Source organism: Necator americanus, chromosome II (assembly GCF_031761385.1).
Source record: "Necator americanus strain Aroian chromosome II, whole genome shotgun sequence".
NCBI classification, from domain to species: Eukaryota; Metazoa; Nematoda; class Chromadorea; order Rhabditida; family Ancylostomatidae; genus Necator; species Necator americanus.
In genome coordinates, this window is record NC_087372.1 from 16,764,673 (window position 1) to 16,779,827 (window position 15,155).

Genomic DNA, 15,155 nt, shown 5'->3' on the forward strand with positions numbered 1-15,155 from the left:
GCAAGACTTAAGCGTTCATTCTAAGCCGTTGACAGCTGTTCAAAAATTGGACCAAGTAACGAAATAGAGTAATGTTGTATGTTTGACTCTGGAAAAACTAGACATTTTTAAAGCTAGAAGCTTACAATATGAACCATTGTCAAGTACAAGTTGTTCGCTGAAAAATTTTCATGGAGATTTTTCCCAGCTTGGAAAGTATGGGTTCCTATTAATCTTCGATGGAGCACTTTCGTGAATTTCTGAGGTGAATGGAAATTTCGATCCAACATATGATCTGGGGTACCAAAATGCTCTAAATAACCTCCTGATTACGGATATGATAACTATTTTGTTCAATTTCGAGAAATAAGCGGAGATCCTATGCACACCACTTCCTTCCATGGAGATGTATCCGCGGGATATGCCAATGGCAGGATTGTGGAGGTGTGAAAGTAATTAACGGGGCTTGAGGAAACTTTGCCCGTTTTCAGGCCACACATTTGTCAAAAATGAATTTTCAAAGTATATTTGAAATCAGCAGCTCATTCACTTTCGAAAGGTATTTTCAAAATTTAATTTTGACCACTTCCAAGAATTCTGACGGTTTGCGACGGATTTTGGGACACAAGTTAGTAGCGGTGTTGTACAACAATTAAAATGACTAAATATGACGCACAAATGACTAAAAAATAACAAATCAACAATCTCAAGTACTCGCCTACAACTATTTCTTGCTGTTCTCACCAAATGTGAAAGTTTGAGTCTCTGAACACTTTTTCAACTATAACCTTGGGCTATGTTAGGTTCCAATTATGGTTTTTGGAGCATATTTGGCGTCATTTTGCTCCTTTCTCAACAATATGTAAGTTTTCGTATAGATCTCAAAGAGAGGAATCTAATGATATATAAGTTGTCCTGAAGTTTCCATTTTGTGAGCAATTATGAGCAAGCGACGGTAGCCGATGGTGCCGCACCGTCACTCACCGTCGGTTTTTCAATGTTCATGCAGAGTATTGTAGTTTGGTAGAAAGATCTGCATTATTTGTTATTTTAGTTTTATCCTAAACACTCCTTCTCCTCCTAGTTAACATTAATATTAAACGATCAGCTGTGTTCTATAAAGTTTCTGCTTTATAGGAGTTTCTATCAGGCACACCAAAACAATGAATTTTAAGGTTTTACAACTAAAGTTTCATACTGTCCGTTTTCTTCATAATGTAGCCCAAAATGTTGAGCATGAATTATTTTGGTTTATATAAATTTTTTTTTTTTTAAAAAAAATTATTTTTTTTTTTTTTTTTTTTTTTTTTTTTTTTTTTTTTTTTTATTTTTTTTTTTTATATAAAAAAAAAAAAATTGTGGATAAAATTTTTTTTTTTATTTTATAAAAAAAAAAAAAAAAGGGTTATTTTTTTTTTAAAAAAAAATTTAAATTTTATTTAATTATGGAAAAAAATTAAGAAAAGTAAAAAGCTTCAGAAAAAGCGACTATGAGGAACTAAGACATGCCCAGCGCCAACTGCCTCACGCTGTTTCTCGCAGTGCCACTCCAGCGATCAAATAGAAAATGAATGTTCTAGAGTATAATACTTGCTTCGAAAAAGTTTCAGCAATACGTCTACACAGTTGCACGGTCCTATCTCTGATCCTTGTTTCCTGCAGCGCAGCAAACGGCACACAGAAATATCGTAGAAGTCTACCCAGAACGGCTTCTTGAAATTCAATTCTATTTTTCTGGTTAAGACTGGTCTAGATTAGTAATCAATTTTTCTGTAGTGCTCGTCATTCTTTGTCAGAAATGTGGCTGGATTTCTCCACGCATAACGGGTAAAAATCGAGGAACTTCAGATTTTTTAAGAAGAAAAATCATCTTTTCTCAAACGGAACCCTTCTACTGTTACAGATAAATAGACGTGTGATCGGAGTGTTCCTGAAATATCTTCACATCACGGATTTCAAGCCACTTATTTTCATTTAATCCTTGGACCGGCATTCCGTGAGGGCATGGGCGAGGCAATTAACCATAGTTGTTGAATCTTCTGTTTGTATTCATAATGGGCATTGTTGTGGGTGTGTAGCCAACAATATGTGATACAATTTCCAAAATATGTGTGAAAACATCTGACAAGGTTCATTTCCGTGGCAAGCTCGCCAATAATAATGCACTTGAAATCTCGCTTTGCGATCCGACTTCATGAAATGAAGTGGTCGAACTGCAGAGCAAAATAAGGTGGCTGGAGAATGATCAAAATCAATATAAAGAAGGGAATGGAAACTCACAACTCTTACATTCTCACAAATTACTTTGAAATACCTAACCTGGGCTAAAATCAAGTAGCAGCTAAATGATAGGTATAGCTTCTTCAACAAAAGGATAACAAACTGACGTGGAGGTAGAAATTTCGCTGGAAAGAAGCACATCGGTAAACTCATGTTTGCATCTGCAAGGGAGCGAAATGACCGCCTCGATTCACCTTCATCATGCCGATCGAAAGAAATACTACTGCACATTTCGTCTTCATCCTGACACTGTATTTCTATTCTGAACATAATCCTTTTTTATTTTTAATGTGTTGGTAAATAAGTAGTTCAGCTTCAAACTCTTTTCCTCCCTCTTTCACTTTCTTTCCTCTCTTTATACTACTCTCATCTGCTCAGCTGTTCTATTATCGACGCTGCTATGTCGACGCCTCATTAAAGCTAGTGAGGAATATAGAAATACATGAAGGTTCAACAAACCTTTGATAGACGTCTTGAATTGAACAGAACCTAATGTAGAAATCGGTTATACCTAAAGCGACTTTTCTTTTTTCTAGCTCCAGCAGAAGTTGTTTGCGCCTGGAACACACGAATAGTGATTATAATATGAAACAGAATATTAGTAGTTCATCAAGAAGGTTCACTTACTTTTCAGGATCGCTTTTTAACAAACCAAACTTCAACTGATTTCCATGTGCTCTTATCATTTCTGCAAGCGGTATCACATCTCGTACATGCTGAAATTAAACTTCACAGGACCAAGGACCGGTTCGCACACATTCGGTGTATGATTGGAAGAATGGAGGGAGGAGAGATGAGCGACTTATCAGTTGAAAGGTTGGTTCTCAAGATGCTAGTTAAAGGCCTGTAGGTAACCTCTTCTATTTCCTGTTTTACTGTTTCTCACTAACTAGACGTAGGTCGTCTACTCATACCCGAAAATCGACAACCCTATGCTGGGAGCCGGACTCACTTCTCAAGTGTTTTTAATTTTATCATGTGGGCGGTTACTGTCTTGTTATCTGAGAATTTTACATTCAATGCTTTTCCCTCTTCTCCATAACTTTATCCCTCCCTTTGAGTTATTCGATGTTTTAGGTACGCTATCAATTGTTAGGGAACGTAGTCCAATCGTCTGAAGCAACGCAGGGCAAGGGTAAAACAAATAAATGAGAATAAGCTCGAGAGTACTTTTAAACTGTCTTTGTTTCGTGAGAGTCGCGCACCACGCCTCCGTTATGCCTTGCGGGAGCTACCAAGTTATGACTTAGATTAAATATGCAATTGTTTAGTGACTCTAGCTTCGAATGAACAGCACAAAGGCTCGAAGAAGCAAAACTTTCGATCCGCGGAAATCTCCTTTGAAGCAAAACTGTGCTTGTTATAGAAAGTCTCAAGGTATGTTAAGCGAGATTACTGATTTTGTACGTGGCTGAGCAAATGATGAATAAAATCCGGTTCTTCTTCTTCTTCTTTTCTTGAACCCATTTCGTAAAAACTCCTCTAATGCGTAATTTGTATTTTGATGTGTATAAGTTGTAATCAGGTTTCAGAGTTTGAAAGAAGCAGATACAATAAAATGCAATAAAATGTTCAGGCTGGTCAGCAAAATACTGATTCTCTGTTTAAAACACACCTTTTCTATAATCGAAAAGCTAGAACTCCCTGACTCCAACAAAACATTTAACACATAGTTGTGACCAAATCTGCAAAGTAAAAAAGTGTCACTGCAAAAATAAAGTAGCGTTTCACATGACCCTGATTAATTACTTATGGGCCACCTGCCCAAAGTTCCTTGTGAAGAAATTTGGAAATTTTGGTGAAACGTTTCTTGCTTATTTCACACTTGTTTAGCGGAGAAAATGCTTTTTTCTGGACCAGTTTCTTAACAAAACAGGTCGGCTCAGAAGACGCTCCTCTTCGCTGTATGAACGTCGTGACTTCTTTCAAGTCAATTTGAGCGTTACGTCGTACTCTGCCGTCTTTAGTAACATGACATCATGATGCCATAATTGTGGCTGGACTGTTTTTCACGTAACCTATTAAAATATTCATTTAGTAAAAAGGGGGAATGGGTCCTCTCAACTTCATTTTCTGGAGTACACGGTCTCAACCTTTTCCGTGATCGTTAAAATTGTATTGGACCTTGGACAAAAAATGACTGAAAAGAAAAAAAAAACACATCTGCGCAGTCCGACAATTGACAGTTAGCATTAAAATGCTGCTCAGGGTGTAATTCTGTCAGTATGGAATTGTGTCCCACGGATCTCCCTCACCAGGAGACCACAGATCATTGTTGGTGATTTCAGGTCCAAAATTGGCCTCAGAAAAAACGCCTGATTAACTTCAAATTTGGAACTAAGTCCTACAAGTCCCAGAAAACGCAGAGGAATAAGCTTTCCGAGTTCTTCATGGCGTATATTGGAACAAAAACTGTATATTGGAACTAGCATTTTCAAAAGTCCTCTTCTCTACGCTGGACGTAGGAGTCACCCGGTGGAGGGTAACGTAATGAAACTGACTACATCATCGTCAGACAAAAGCTTTTGCTGATGGATGTGGTTGTACTACCAAGTCCAGAACTGTCACTAACTGGAATCTCTTCGCCATAATCTATATGTGACCGGACCATCGCCTCTTTTGAGGAAGATTTTTCTTCACAAGCAGAGCAGAGAAAGATGCTAAGTTCAGAAGGCGAAGCCTCAGGACTATCATTAATTGGGATCTCTTTCCTACGCTAACCAACTTTTTGGAAGATTCCGCAAAAGACAAAATTGACGAGGAATACGACCGGGTCGTTGAACACCTTCACGATTTAACAAGAAAGGCCGAGAGTTTTAAAACTACCAGGAGACGTCTTTCTCCAGGAACTCTAGCTAATACGCCTGGAACTGCACAAACGGCAAACAGCTAGAAACTAGCGTCCAAACTCGCCAAGCTTTGCAGAGAAGCGATAAAGGGGATCTTGAAGAGGGAAGAGCAGCAGGTTGGCTGAACCTGCTGAGGTGAGAAAGAGCGCTCGCTATCCCAGTCAAGACCTAGCCAATTCCAAGATGAAACACAAATAGAGCAATCATCGCATGAAGTAGGGGGATGGGAAAAATCATCTACGACTTCTACTCTGATCTTTTCGACAGCAGTGTTCGCTTGCTTCCCAACATCTGAAAGAAGTTGGACATGTCATTCCAGAGGTTCTGCTGTCCATCCATATATCATCAATAAGCTTTTTACAATAGTGATAACTTCACTGTTGTGGTTTATCAACCCTCCGAATTTCGTCACTCAACAATAAAGTAGGTGACCACATATCAGTTGATCTTTGAGAATGATATCCGCTTGGATGGTGTCTCTAAGGTGATGAGAAGAATGATCGCATACAGCTCAAGGCAGTTTAGACTCAGCAAGTGTTTCTGTTCTTCAAGACATTGCCAAGGTCGATGATTTCTTCGGTGTATGACGATGTTTGCCTGAAGTGTGTTTTGGGCTTCATAACATTTTTGGTCTGGTAATATTAATGAACCTCATACAAATAAGGTAATGCAGTATTGTTATATTGCAACAATACCTTGAAACTTACAAGCAATTATGATTGGATAGAATCGTGGTCCTCGTAGTCTATCTAGACCGTCAAATATTTTTTAGATGGGGGAACGGTCAAGAGGTACGCGTAAGAAATGCCGCCACGTATCCAGGAGGCTAATGAGCGTCGCTAATTGCACCGCGCTTCTCTTGATACCGTCATAATCGCTACAGTAGCCTGATTGCTCCTCTTATGCTATGTCTTCAAGAAGCCCCGCCCACGCCACCCTCCCTCCCATTTCGCCGCGTCTACCGCTCTTACGGCGATTTTTTTCGCCGCGCCTACAACTCTTATGATGCGTTTTTAGAATCGAACGTAAAGGAAAGTACCTGGTATTAGATGTTGTTCGAAGGTTTACATAAAATGTGCTTGTAAGTTAATATAAAAGAAGGAAAGAATAAAGGAGGTTTCTATAAGTGATATGCCATTTAGAAATGCGAGTGAAAATGAAATTATCCTGTTTCGACTTGTTAGGTGGAAAACACTCATCCATCTCTGGCAAGAGATGTTTCAAAAAATGTCTCACTGATTGGTGTTATGCTATCTCCTTTGCTTTTTTTCTCTTTCTAAGGATTTCTTTTTGTTTATCTAGCTGGGTAAAACTGGCATCCAACGATTAACTAGACGCGAATAATGCCTCGCAGACATACACAGTACCTAAAGGTATATCTCGAAAATACAAAGGCCTCTGTTCGCAACTAATACACCTAACCTGTCATATTGATTTTATGCAGGGAATATATAGAAATGAAGCGATAAAACGCTGTTGAAAGAAGTTTGAAGAACCACACAAACTTCTATTACATAGAGTTGTGTAAAACGTACGTGCAAGTATTGAAATATTTGATATGCGCTCTATATAAACATTATATCTAGGTAAAATTTTGAAAATGTAAAGTATAGAAAGGAGTTTAAAGGATGTACACAAAGTAATAGGCGCATAAAGTTGCTGTTATTATAGCTGCTGCAGTTGAAAGTTGAACAGGAAAAAAATTCGTTGAATGGCATCGTGACAAACACACACGACAACACACTTATGCATTGCTAGTTTATATAGAAGACTTAAGGCATGAAATGTGTTAAATTATGTGAGATGTGTGAAAATATATGCATGCTATTCTTTTCGCTGTAGCATCTTTTTGGGATAATTTTTATTTATGTAAAGTTACATTGGATAGAAGGATCTGCTTCTTCTCTTTTATTCCCATTAATATGTGCTAAGTTTACTAAATCCGTACATCAAAATTCGCTGCGGCAATTCGTTTTTCACTTTCCCTCTCTTCAAAATTCGCACTATCCACCGCTTCGTCGCGGCGCGAACGTCAGAGAGCAATAGGGAGGCGGGGTGTAGGTGATCACAGGCGGTCGTGGAGGATGTCTAGGTGGTTTAGCAGCAGCCGTAATTACGCGGAGCGCGGTGCTGAAGAGAGGACAGGAGCGGTCAGCCGGTTTTCACACGTACCTCTTGTCCCGCACCCCTTTTAGATGATGTCGTACAATTTTATTTTGTAAATACTGCTGAAAACATTGTTGTAAACAGGAGAGGAATAAGAACTTAGAATTTGCATAGAACAAATACTACAAGAAAACAACTGTAAAAATAATAGAAACCAACTTTTCTCGTAAGATTGAAGGAGATCCTGCAGCAACTTCTCTTCCATTGTAGAGAACAAGTATATAGTCTGCTACTATCTCTGCAGTGCAAGCAGATGACGTACCAATGAGCACGCATCTAGGCAATATAGAGTTGTTTTTTTTTAATGAAAATTATGAAGCTTTGGGTTGAAATGCTTCTCAAACCTGCGCTCCTTTTCCTTTTCCAACAGTGTTTTGAAAGTAATGCTTGACCTAGCATCCAAGTCACTAAATGGTTCATCCAAAATGATTACTGATGAGTTACCAATGAACGAAATAGCAATGCCAAGAAGCCGCTTCTGCGAGTTATTTAGAGTTGTGGTTCGCTGAAGTAATAGAAATGGTGTTTTTAGAAAGTTTTCCTTGGTAATATTGTGACTCCTTTCCTAGTGTTCAACTATTTTGTAGCTGTTATTGATTGATTGTACATCGTTTTGTCGTGCAGGCATTCGCATGTAATACCATAGCTCACACCACCTGTCCTCGCGTTACTCCTCTACGTATTCAAGTAAACTACAGTAACGGTTCCGTTTGCCACTGTTACGTCAAGAGTTGCCCATTCGTTCCTGCCTCTTGGAACTTTCCGTTGATTTGCTTGAGCTGTAGCCAAACAATTGCTATAGGTCCACTACTTCATGTAAAGTCAATACGCTACCACCTAGATACGAATTCACCTATCTCTACGCCAATATTGGGTATATCATCCTTCGTCATTTCAGGAATTAACAAAAAAGCCTTCCAAAGCATTACTGCAGTAAGTCATGAAAGAAACTGCAAAATTGTACTGTTTGCAGCAGTTTTGCTGGCACAAATATAACATTCCAGATTACTAGAACTTTTCTAGCAGCCGTATAATCGCAGGTTTGAAGATCATTATTCTTAGAGGATAGAAATCCAGGGCGCATTAAATCGCTGCCTTATATCAATTGACAAACAATAACAAACAGTCCAGAGCCTTGAGCTATTCAACCTACATTGTTAAAGTCCAAATGTACGCTGATGACATTAAAATTTACGGCATCTATGATGATGAGAACTACCATGAAGTACGTACTGCACTTCAAACGTCACTAACTAGGATGTCTGACTGGGCTTCTAAATGGGATTTGCACATTAACTATGACAAGTCCCTGGTCATGCATTTAGGTAAAGGGGATGTGGCTGAGTATAGTATGAATGGAGTAACTCTTAACACATGTAAATCTGTAAGAGACTTAGGAATTTTTGTCGATTATAACCTCAACTTCTCTGAACACATTGATCATGTTGTACGAAAAGCAAACTTTTCCCTTTTTCGGCTTTTTCGGATTGCCCACACCAGTAATCTAACTATTCTCACTCGCTTATACAAATCGTTCGTCTTACCTCATCTTGAATATGGCTCTCATATTTGGAGCCCCTCAAAAAAGAAGCACAGAGCGAAGCTCGAAATACAAGAGTGCAAGATACTTTTACCCGTATGTTGTTCAGAAGAATGTCAGCAAATCTAACGGTGACTAGCTACAACGATCGTCTTAGAAAATTAGGTATAATGAGCTTGAAGAACAACAAACGTATATCCTCCGACTTGATCTTTTGTTTTCGAGTCCTTAGAAACGAAACCAAGTTAACCTACCCAGCAAATATTGGTACTTCAGACCTTCTAGTGAGAGAACTGGCGGTTTCAACTTATATTACGCAAAAATTCAGCGTAAAAACTTTTCGCTTATGTTCAACAATTCCTTCTATAGAACTGCAAGATGGTTGGAACTCTTACCTCGTGATGTTCTTAAAGCCGAACAGAGTAGAATATTCAAGATGAGTTTGAAGAAAATTGACATACGCAGGTGTTTGAATACTGATGTCCAACAGCATGCATCTCTTATCCTTTCAGCAACTTTCAGATGTCTGGTGCCATTTGCTCAGTATACGGACCGCTCATAGATTCCCACCATTAGTAGTTCTTAGTTGTTTACTATATCCCTCTTTTCATTGCCCTCCTTCTCATAAATCTATTTATTTTTTCAGCTAACTGCATGGCCAGTCCTCGCATCCTTCTGACCCATGAAGCCTAACTCGCTCACTGAATCTCATTCACTAACAAGGATACTAATATCTTATGATTTGATCACTTTTTTAAAATGTTCCGTCATGTCGCCTCTTCTCTATACTATCTCTAAATAACCTCATCTTATCGACTTCCGCATCTTCTAGCTGGCCTGGTCTCGTCTAGATTGTGGTGGTTAGTCGTTTGAGGATCACGAAAGTTAGTGAACCCTCTTCGTTTAAGGTCTCTCGTCAGATTCGCTCTATATTGCAACGTGTTCCTGCTGTGGCTAAGTTGTTCGTATCCCGATATGTTAGACAAGCCGTTAATGTTGAGCGTTCTGGATTGAGGGAGTAGATGTCATGAGAGGACTCTTCACTTTCTGGAGTAGGAGAATGACATGTTGATGCGTTTCCGCCACGAAAAGGACTGCGTCAGGCCCCACTGACAATGAGTTTGCCGAGTTTTTCTCAACTACCCTGACATAGGAAAATGTGTTTTTTTTTCTTTTTGGTGCACTATCTGTGTATGCGAATAAATAAATAAATAGATAAATAAATAAATAAATAAATAATATTGCAAATTTTTTATATTGCAAGAGGATATTGCCGCCTATTACAGTGATGGAGCACAAATCTAAAAGGTTCTCGGCTTGGAGAGAAGCGAAACCTTTGTCGAGGAAGGTCTGCCTCAACATCCCGATAGTACCGGATGATTATGAGAGGGTGAGGTTACTTCGAGCAGTAACATCACCCTCTCATCATCGTCATTTTGATTAGACTCGTTTTGGTTAAGTGAGCTATTATTCCAATCAGGACAGGGATCACAATAACTTTCATATGTCCTCAGAATCAGTTATTCTCTGTAGCGTTGGCGGTGTTTTAGAAGTGATCTATGTATCTCTTTCAGTACAGTAGCATCGCTCTTGCAGCAGGTCTTCGATTTATTCTTTCAGTCGTGTTAATTTCTTGCATCTATGGGAAGTATCATAGTAACGTTTTAAATAGTCTTTGCAAACTTCCCTCTCCGGCGCTACTATGCTGAATACTCAGCGACCCCTTTCAGGATATCAAAAGGGACTCTCAATATTGCTCACGCCTGAGCCACCGAACATTCTGAGAACGAGGAAAGTGAGGTAGGTGCACTAGGTGGCTACCCCAAACAGCACCCGCCTCTTCTCGCCAAGTGATTCATGCAACACTTTAACAACTTCTTTCGTCCAACTCTGGTCCTCATGAATAACCTTGTGCATCAGATGTAACGCAGATTCCTTGCAGAACAAAGCGTTGATCAAAAGAATGGCCAGTGGGATTCTTTTCAGAAATTCCTTGCACTTCTGTATTTTACAAATGCTCTGTACAGTAACACCATGAGCACATAAAATAAATTATCAGGCTTGTTAGAAAGTTCCAAAAATCCTTGAATGAAACCTAAGACCTGTTAGAGTAAAAGTTTTTTTTTGTAGCAGAGGGCGCAATTTGAGCATCCGTCTACGTCTCCTCGTTAGGTTTCTTTCAAGGATTTTTTGGAACTTTCTATGGATTAGCGCCTACAAAGAGAAAATGAGCAATTAAAATCTTTGCCAGGATTTCTTCTCATTATTACTGCGACTTTTTCATGCTCATAAGCACTTGCTATTAGACGCTGCAGCGGTCCTCTAAAAAGTCGAAGTGGCAAGAAAAACGGAGCAGAAATTGCATGTTGAGATCTACGGCTTTTTACAAAAATCATATACGTGAGAAATATAAAATAGGTAAAATAAAATAAATTTGAATGAGGAAAAAAAGAAAAAAAGCAAAAAAAGCAAATAAACAACATGAAGCGAAAACGACCTTGAAAAAACACCAGAAACAAGAACGGTCGAGCACAGCTAGCAAACCTTAAACAGATACTCCTCCAGGCCTATGGATTCGACGATCGACTCAGCCTTTTCTTTCCAATTCTCTTGTTGGCATTTTAGCTGGTAAAAAAACCAAATGTTATCCAAAACGGTCAAATTGTTGAGGAGAACAATTTCTTGAGGGCAGTATCCAATCCCGGTCAGACACTTCATCCTTCTAGCACCAAGTACAGTGATAGTACCTGGAAACGTAAAAAAAAGTAAAATTGATGGAAGGGATATGCAGTGTATTGTAGTGGAAATACAAGTATCGCAAATGTCTCATAGTTACTTTGCACATGCATGCACACGGTGCAAGTTACATATTCATATGCAGTAGCTATTAATTCTTAGCGAGAAAAGGGGATTATGTTCCTTTTTAGTTTTTCTCTACGGCTTGATTCCTTTCGCACAATATCATTGCGTAAGGGCAGTACTCAACTCGCAAAGACGCCTACCTGTCCATCCCATTTGAGAAACTTTTACAGAAACAGTTATTTGCTAAATCACCATTATATCTACAAATTACATGTACTGGACCATACCCCAGAGCTAACTGCACCTCAGAAGACATTTGGTGCAAACATATTCATATTTGTGATGTAAACAACAACAAACTTTTTTTTGACAATCTGTAAAATTAGTTTCACGAAAAATACGCGTCTTTCTTGAGATCAAACACAAAACCACACTTTTTTCACTATTTATTTCAATATTTGAGCATCTGCCATCGTCCTATGCTAAATATTTCAGCACTGATACCAGATACGTTTTTAGAAGTCTCGCATCTCTTTCAGATGCGACCTAAAAATGAGCAAACTTTAAGAGTTGAAAATAGATTTCAAGGGAGTAAGAAGAAATCTTACTAGTTTTACAAAAATCCGATTATCGCACCCTTGCAGGACATTTCTGTTTGCGAAGAGAACGGTTTTGCTGGTGAAGAAATTACCTAGCAAATATTATCAATTGAGTCAGTGAACTTCGAGATTTCTGCTGCAGTCTCTCTATGGCGAGGGTACTTGTTGCGCCCTCATAACAGTATTCAGGAATCTCATATCAAGGCTAGAGATCCTATCCTTGTTTTCCTGCAAACTGGCGTCATCACACCTGGCAGCAAATCGAGAGTAGCGACACTTCCACAGAATAGTTAATCACAAGAATCGCTGTGAAGTGCCTTTGAAAGTTTGAGAAAAAAAGGATTGCAAAAAAAGAAGTTGTTGACTTCTGTCAAATTCACTCTTTCGCAAGGAATCGTTCGTTCTGAGGCTGCAAAAGATGGCTGCGATAGGGTGGTCTGATTAGAGGAGAAACTTAGAAGTTCGCTACTTCAATTGAGTTTGATATTATTCGAAAAAAAGTTTTTCACCTGTAAAACTGTCTACTTCAATTATAGAAATGTCCTGCTATAACCACGGAAAGAGGGTTTTAGTAAAAATACCAATGCTTCTTATGACCCTCTTGAAATCTGACTTAAACTTTTCAATAAAATCTCAACATTTAGAATGTTGAGGACAATGTCTATTTCATGAATATTTATCTATTACGTGAAATTTGTCGCATTTTATTCGCACCATTCGCGCCCTCAAGGCGATATTATCTCAGGGGTCTGGTCTACCAATTTGTAGCTGCCCGTGATTTCGAAAATAACTGTTTTTTTAAAAGATTTTCAGAGCTCGCAGCTAGCCGGATAGATAGGTCTCATTATTACGAACTGATCAAATCCTAGATCTGATCGCATAAAACAAAGTGAATCAAGTTACGACGAAAAAAAAAACCGAAAAAAATCGAATCCGCTTCTTTTCGTTTTCTTGCGAAGAATTATTAGTGTTACTGCACATATACATTAACACATACATGTGAATTTACAAACGCAGTAGCAGATTAAACTTTAGCAATTTTCTCTCTCTGTGCTTTTATCTCATTTTTTGTTTCCTTTTGATTGTATTATGTTTAGTACGTACAGTCGAATATAATGTAAGAAGTGTAATTCCGTCTAGAAAAGAAGAAATTGCAGAAAGAAAACTAGCAGTTTTCAACAAACTCCGCTCCGCTCGCCATCACCAATTAATGAAAATAAATTAATAAGAATGACATTTTCTTTTTTTCATTTTTTCACAACCTTTTCTTCTATTTCTTCAAGGCTAAAGATTTCATATTATTTTTTGTAAATACGTCAGTTCTACATTTGGAGAACGTTTAAACTTCACCTTTAAAGGCGTCACCTCACGAATGTGAGGTGGTACGGATTTCAGGTGGAGTATATGGGATAGTAGATTATGGAGAGGGGTGCGATTCCGTCCATTTCTTTCTAATTACAGTAAAAAACAGCCCGGAAGATGCGGAGGTGCCAAGGCTGGCGCGCTCCAATCGAACCCGTTGTAGAAAATAGAAAATTTGTAGAAAAAGCGCCGGAACGCCCGAAGCCGTACCTTCAGGGCCGCTTTTTACGGCAATTAGGAAGAAATGGACGGAATCACTCCCCTCTCCATAATCTACGATCCCGTATACGAATACTCTACTTGAAATCCGTACCAACTCAGGGGGTGATGCCTTTAAGCACTCCGTGGATACCAATGTAATATAGACACGACTTGAATTCATTACTCAAAGTATAGGTTTTCCTCCTGTTTCTCCTAAGTTATCACAGAATGATGTTTCACATAGAATGAAGTGAACGGCATCATCCTACTGATAAAGATACCATTCTACGTCAGATCATGTAAAGTGTTCGCTACTACTCAAGCAGCCGTTTGCATGCATTTTCCACTTTCTGAGGAAGGCATGCTACCAACTTGAGGCGAACGTAGAAGGAAATAGACACGCCGGGAAGTCATTAAAGGAATCACCCTACGAATCTGAGGTGGTACAGATTTCAGGTGGAGTATTCGTATACGCGATGGAAGACTATGGAGAGGGTGGTGATTCCGTCCATTTCTTCCTAATTGCCGTAAAAAACGGCCCGGAAGATACGGCTTCAGACGTACTGGCGCACTATTTTCCACAGGGAGTGCGACTGGAGCGCGCCAGCCTTGTGCGGCGCCGCATCTTCCGTGTCGTTTTTTACGGCAATTAGAAAGAAATGGACGGAATCACCCCCCTCTCCATAGTCTCCCATCGCGTATACGAATACTCCACCTGAAACTTGCACCACCTCAAATTCGTGGGGTGACGCCTTTAAGTCAAAAAGTTGGAAAGCAACGCGCTCTGCGGCCACGGCTATGAAACGGCTGCGACCATTAACCTTTTGCGACATGCACACAAAGTTACTGCGCACTGTTTCGACGCTGCGGGACCCTTCGCAACCCATTTTATAGCTATCTGAAGCGGGCGCACCAATCCGATGCCAGGTGAACACATCGCACCTCCTTTTTCAAATTTCATGACGCACAGACAAACACACACACGCACTAACCTCGTTATTATATACCAGTCTGAACGTCCGGCTAAAGCCGGACTTCAGACTTTCTGTGGTTTTCGCTTCGCTCCCATTCACTGATCAACGAAAATTAATAGTAGTTTGCTTATTCTCTTTCTCTCTGTAATTCTTCGAAATTAGATTTGTGTTGTTCTAACAACGCTTACTCCCTCTTTTCCTCTTTTTCATTATAAATAAAGGCTGAAGGTTTCATAGTTTTCTTTCTAAACCCGTCAGTTCTATACTTGGAGAATATTCAAACTTCAGCTTTAATCACCCCTTCGTTCCCAACACAATGTAGACACGATTTGAAAGTACTACTCGAAATATGGGTTTTTCCTTTGTTTCTCCCTAACAGTTATCGCAGAATAATGTTTTAACA

General features: G+C 39.2%; 1 protein-coding gene across 3 annotated transcripts in view; it reads right to left on the minus strand.

The window, feature by feature from the left end:
- RB195_018121 (uncharacterized protein) overlaps positions 1–11,829 on the minus strand; it is a gene marked incomplete at both ends in the record, with an annotated part of 37,554 nt that extends 25,725 nt beyond the window's left edge. Inside the window, 9 exons of one of the 3 annotated variants that reach the window (XM_064185410.1) lie at positions 2,299–2,384; positions 2,454–2,521; positions 2,719–2,817; positions 2,887–2,975; positions 3,875–3,944; positions 7,434–7,550; positions 7,619–7,779; positions 11,359–11,561; positions 11,817–11,829. In XM_064185410.1, the coding sequence (XP_064041291.1) occupies positions 2,299–2,384; positions 2,454–2,521; positions 2,719–2,817; positions 2,887–2,975; positions 3,875–3,944; positions 7,434–7,550; positions 7,619–7,779; positions 11,359–11,561; positions 11,817–11,829 (906 nt within the window). Of the gene's footprint in view, positions 1–2,171; positions 2,214–2,298; positions 2,385–2,453; positions 2,522–2,718; positions 2,818–2,886; positions 2,976–3,874; positions 3,945–7,433; positions 7,551–7,618; positions 7,780–11,358; positions 11,562–11,816 lie in introns of those variants that run through there. The other 2 variants (XM_064185412.1, XM_064185411.1) reach the window with 2 other exon arrangements.
- Between the last annotated feature and the right edge of the window lie 3,326 nt (positions 11,830–15,155).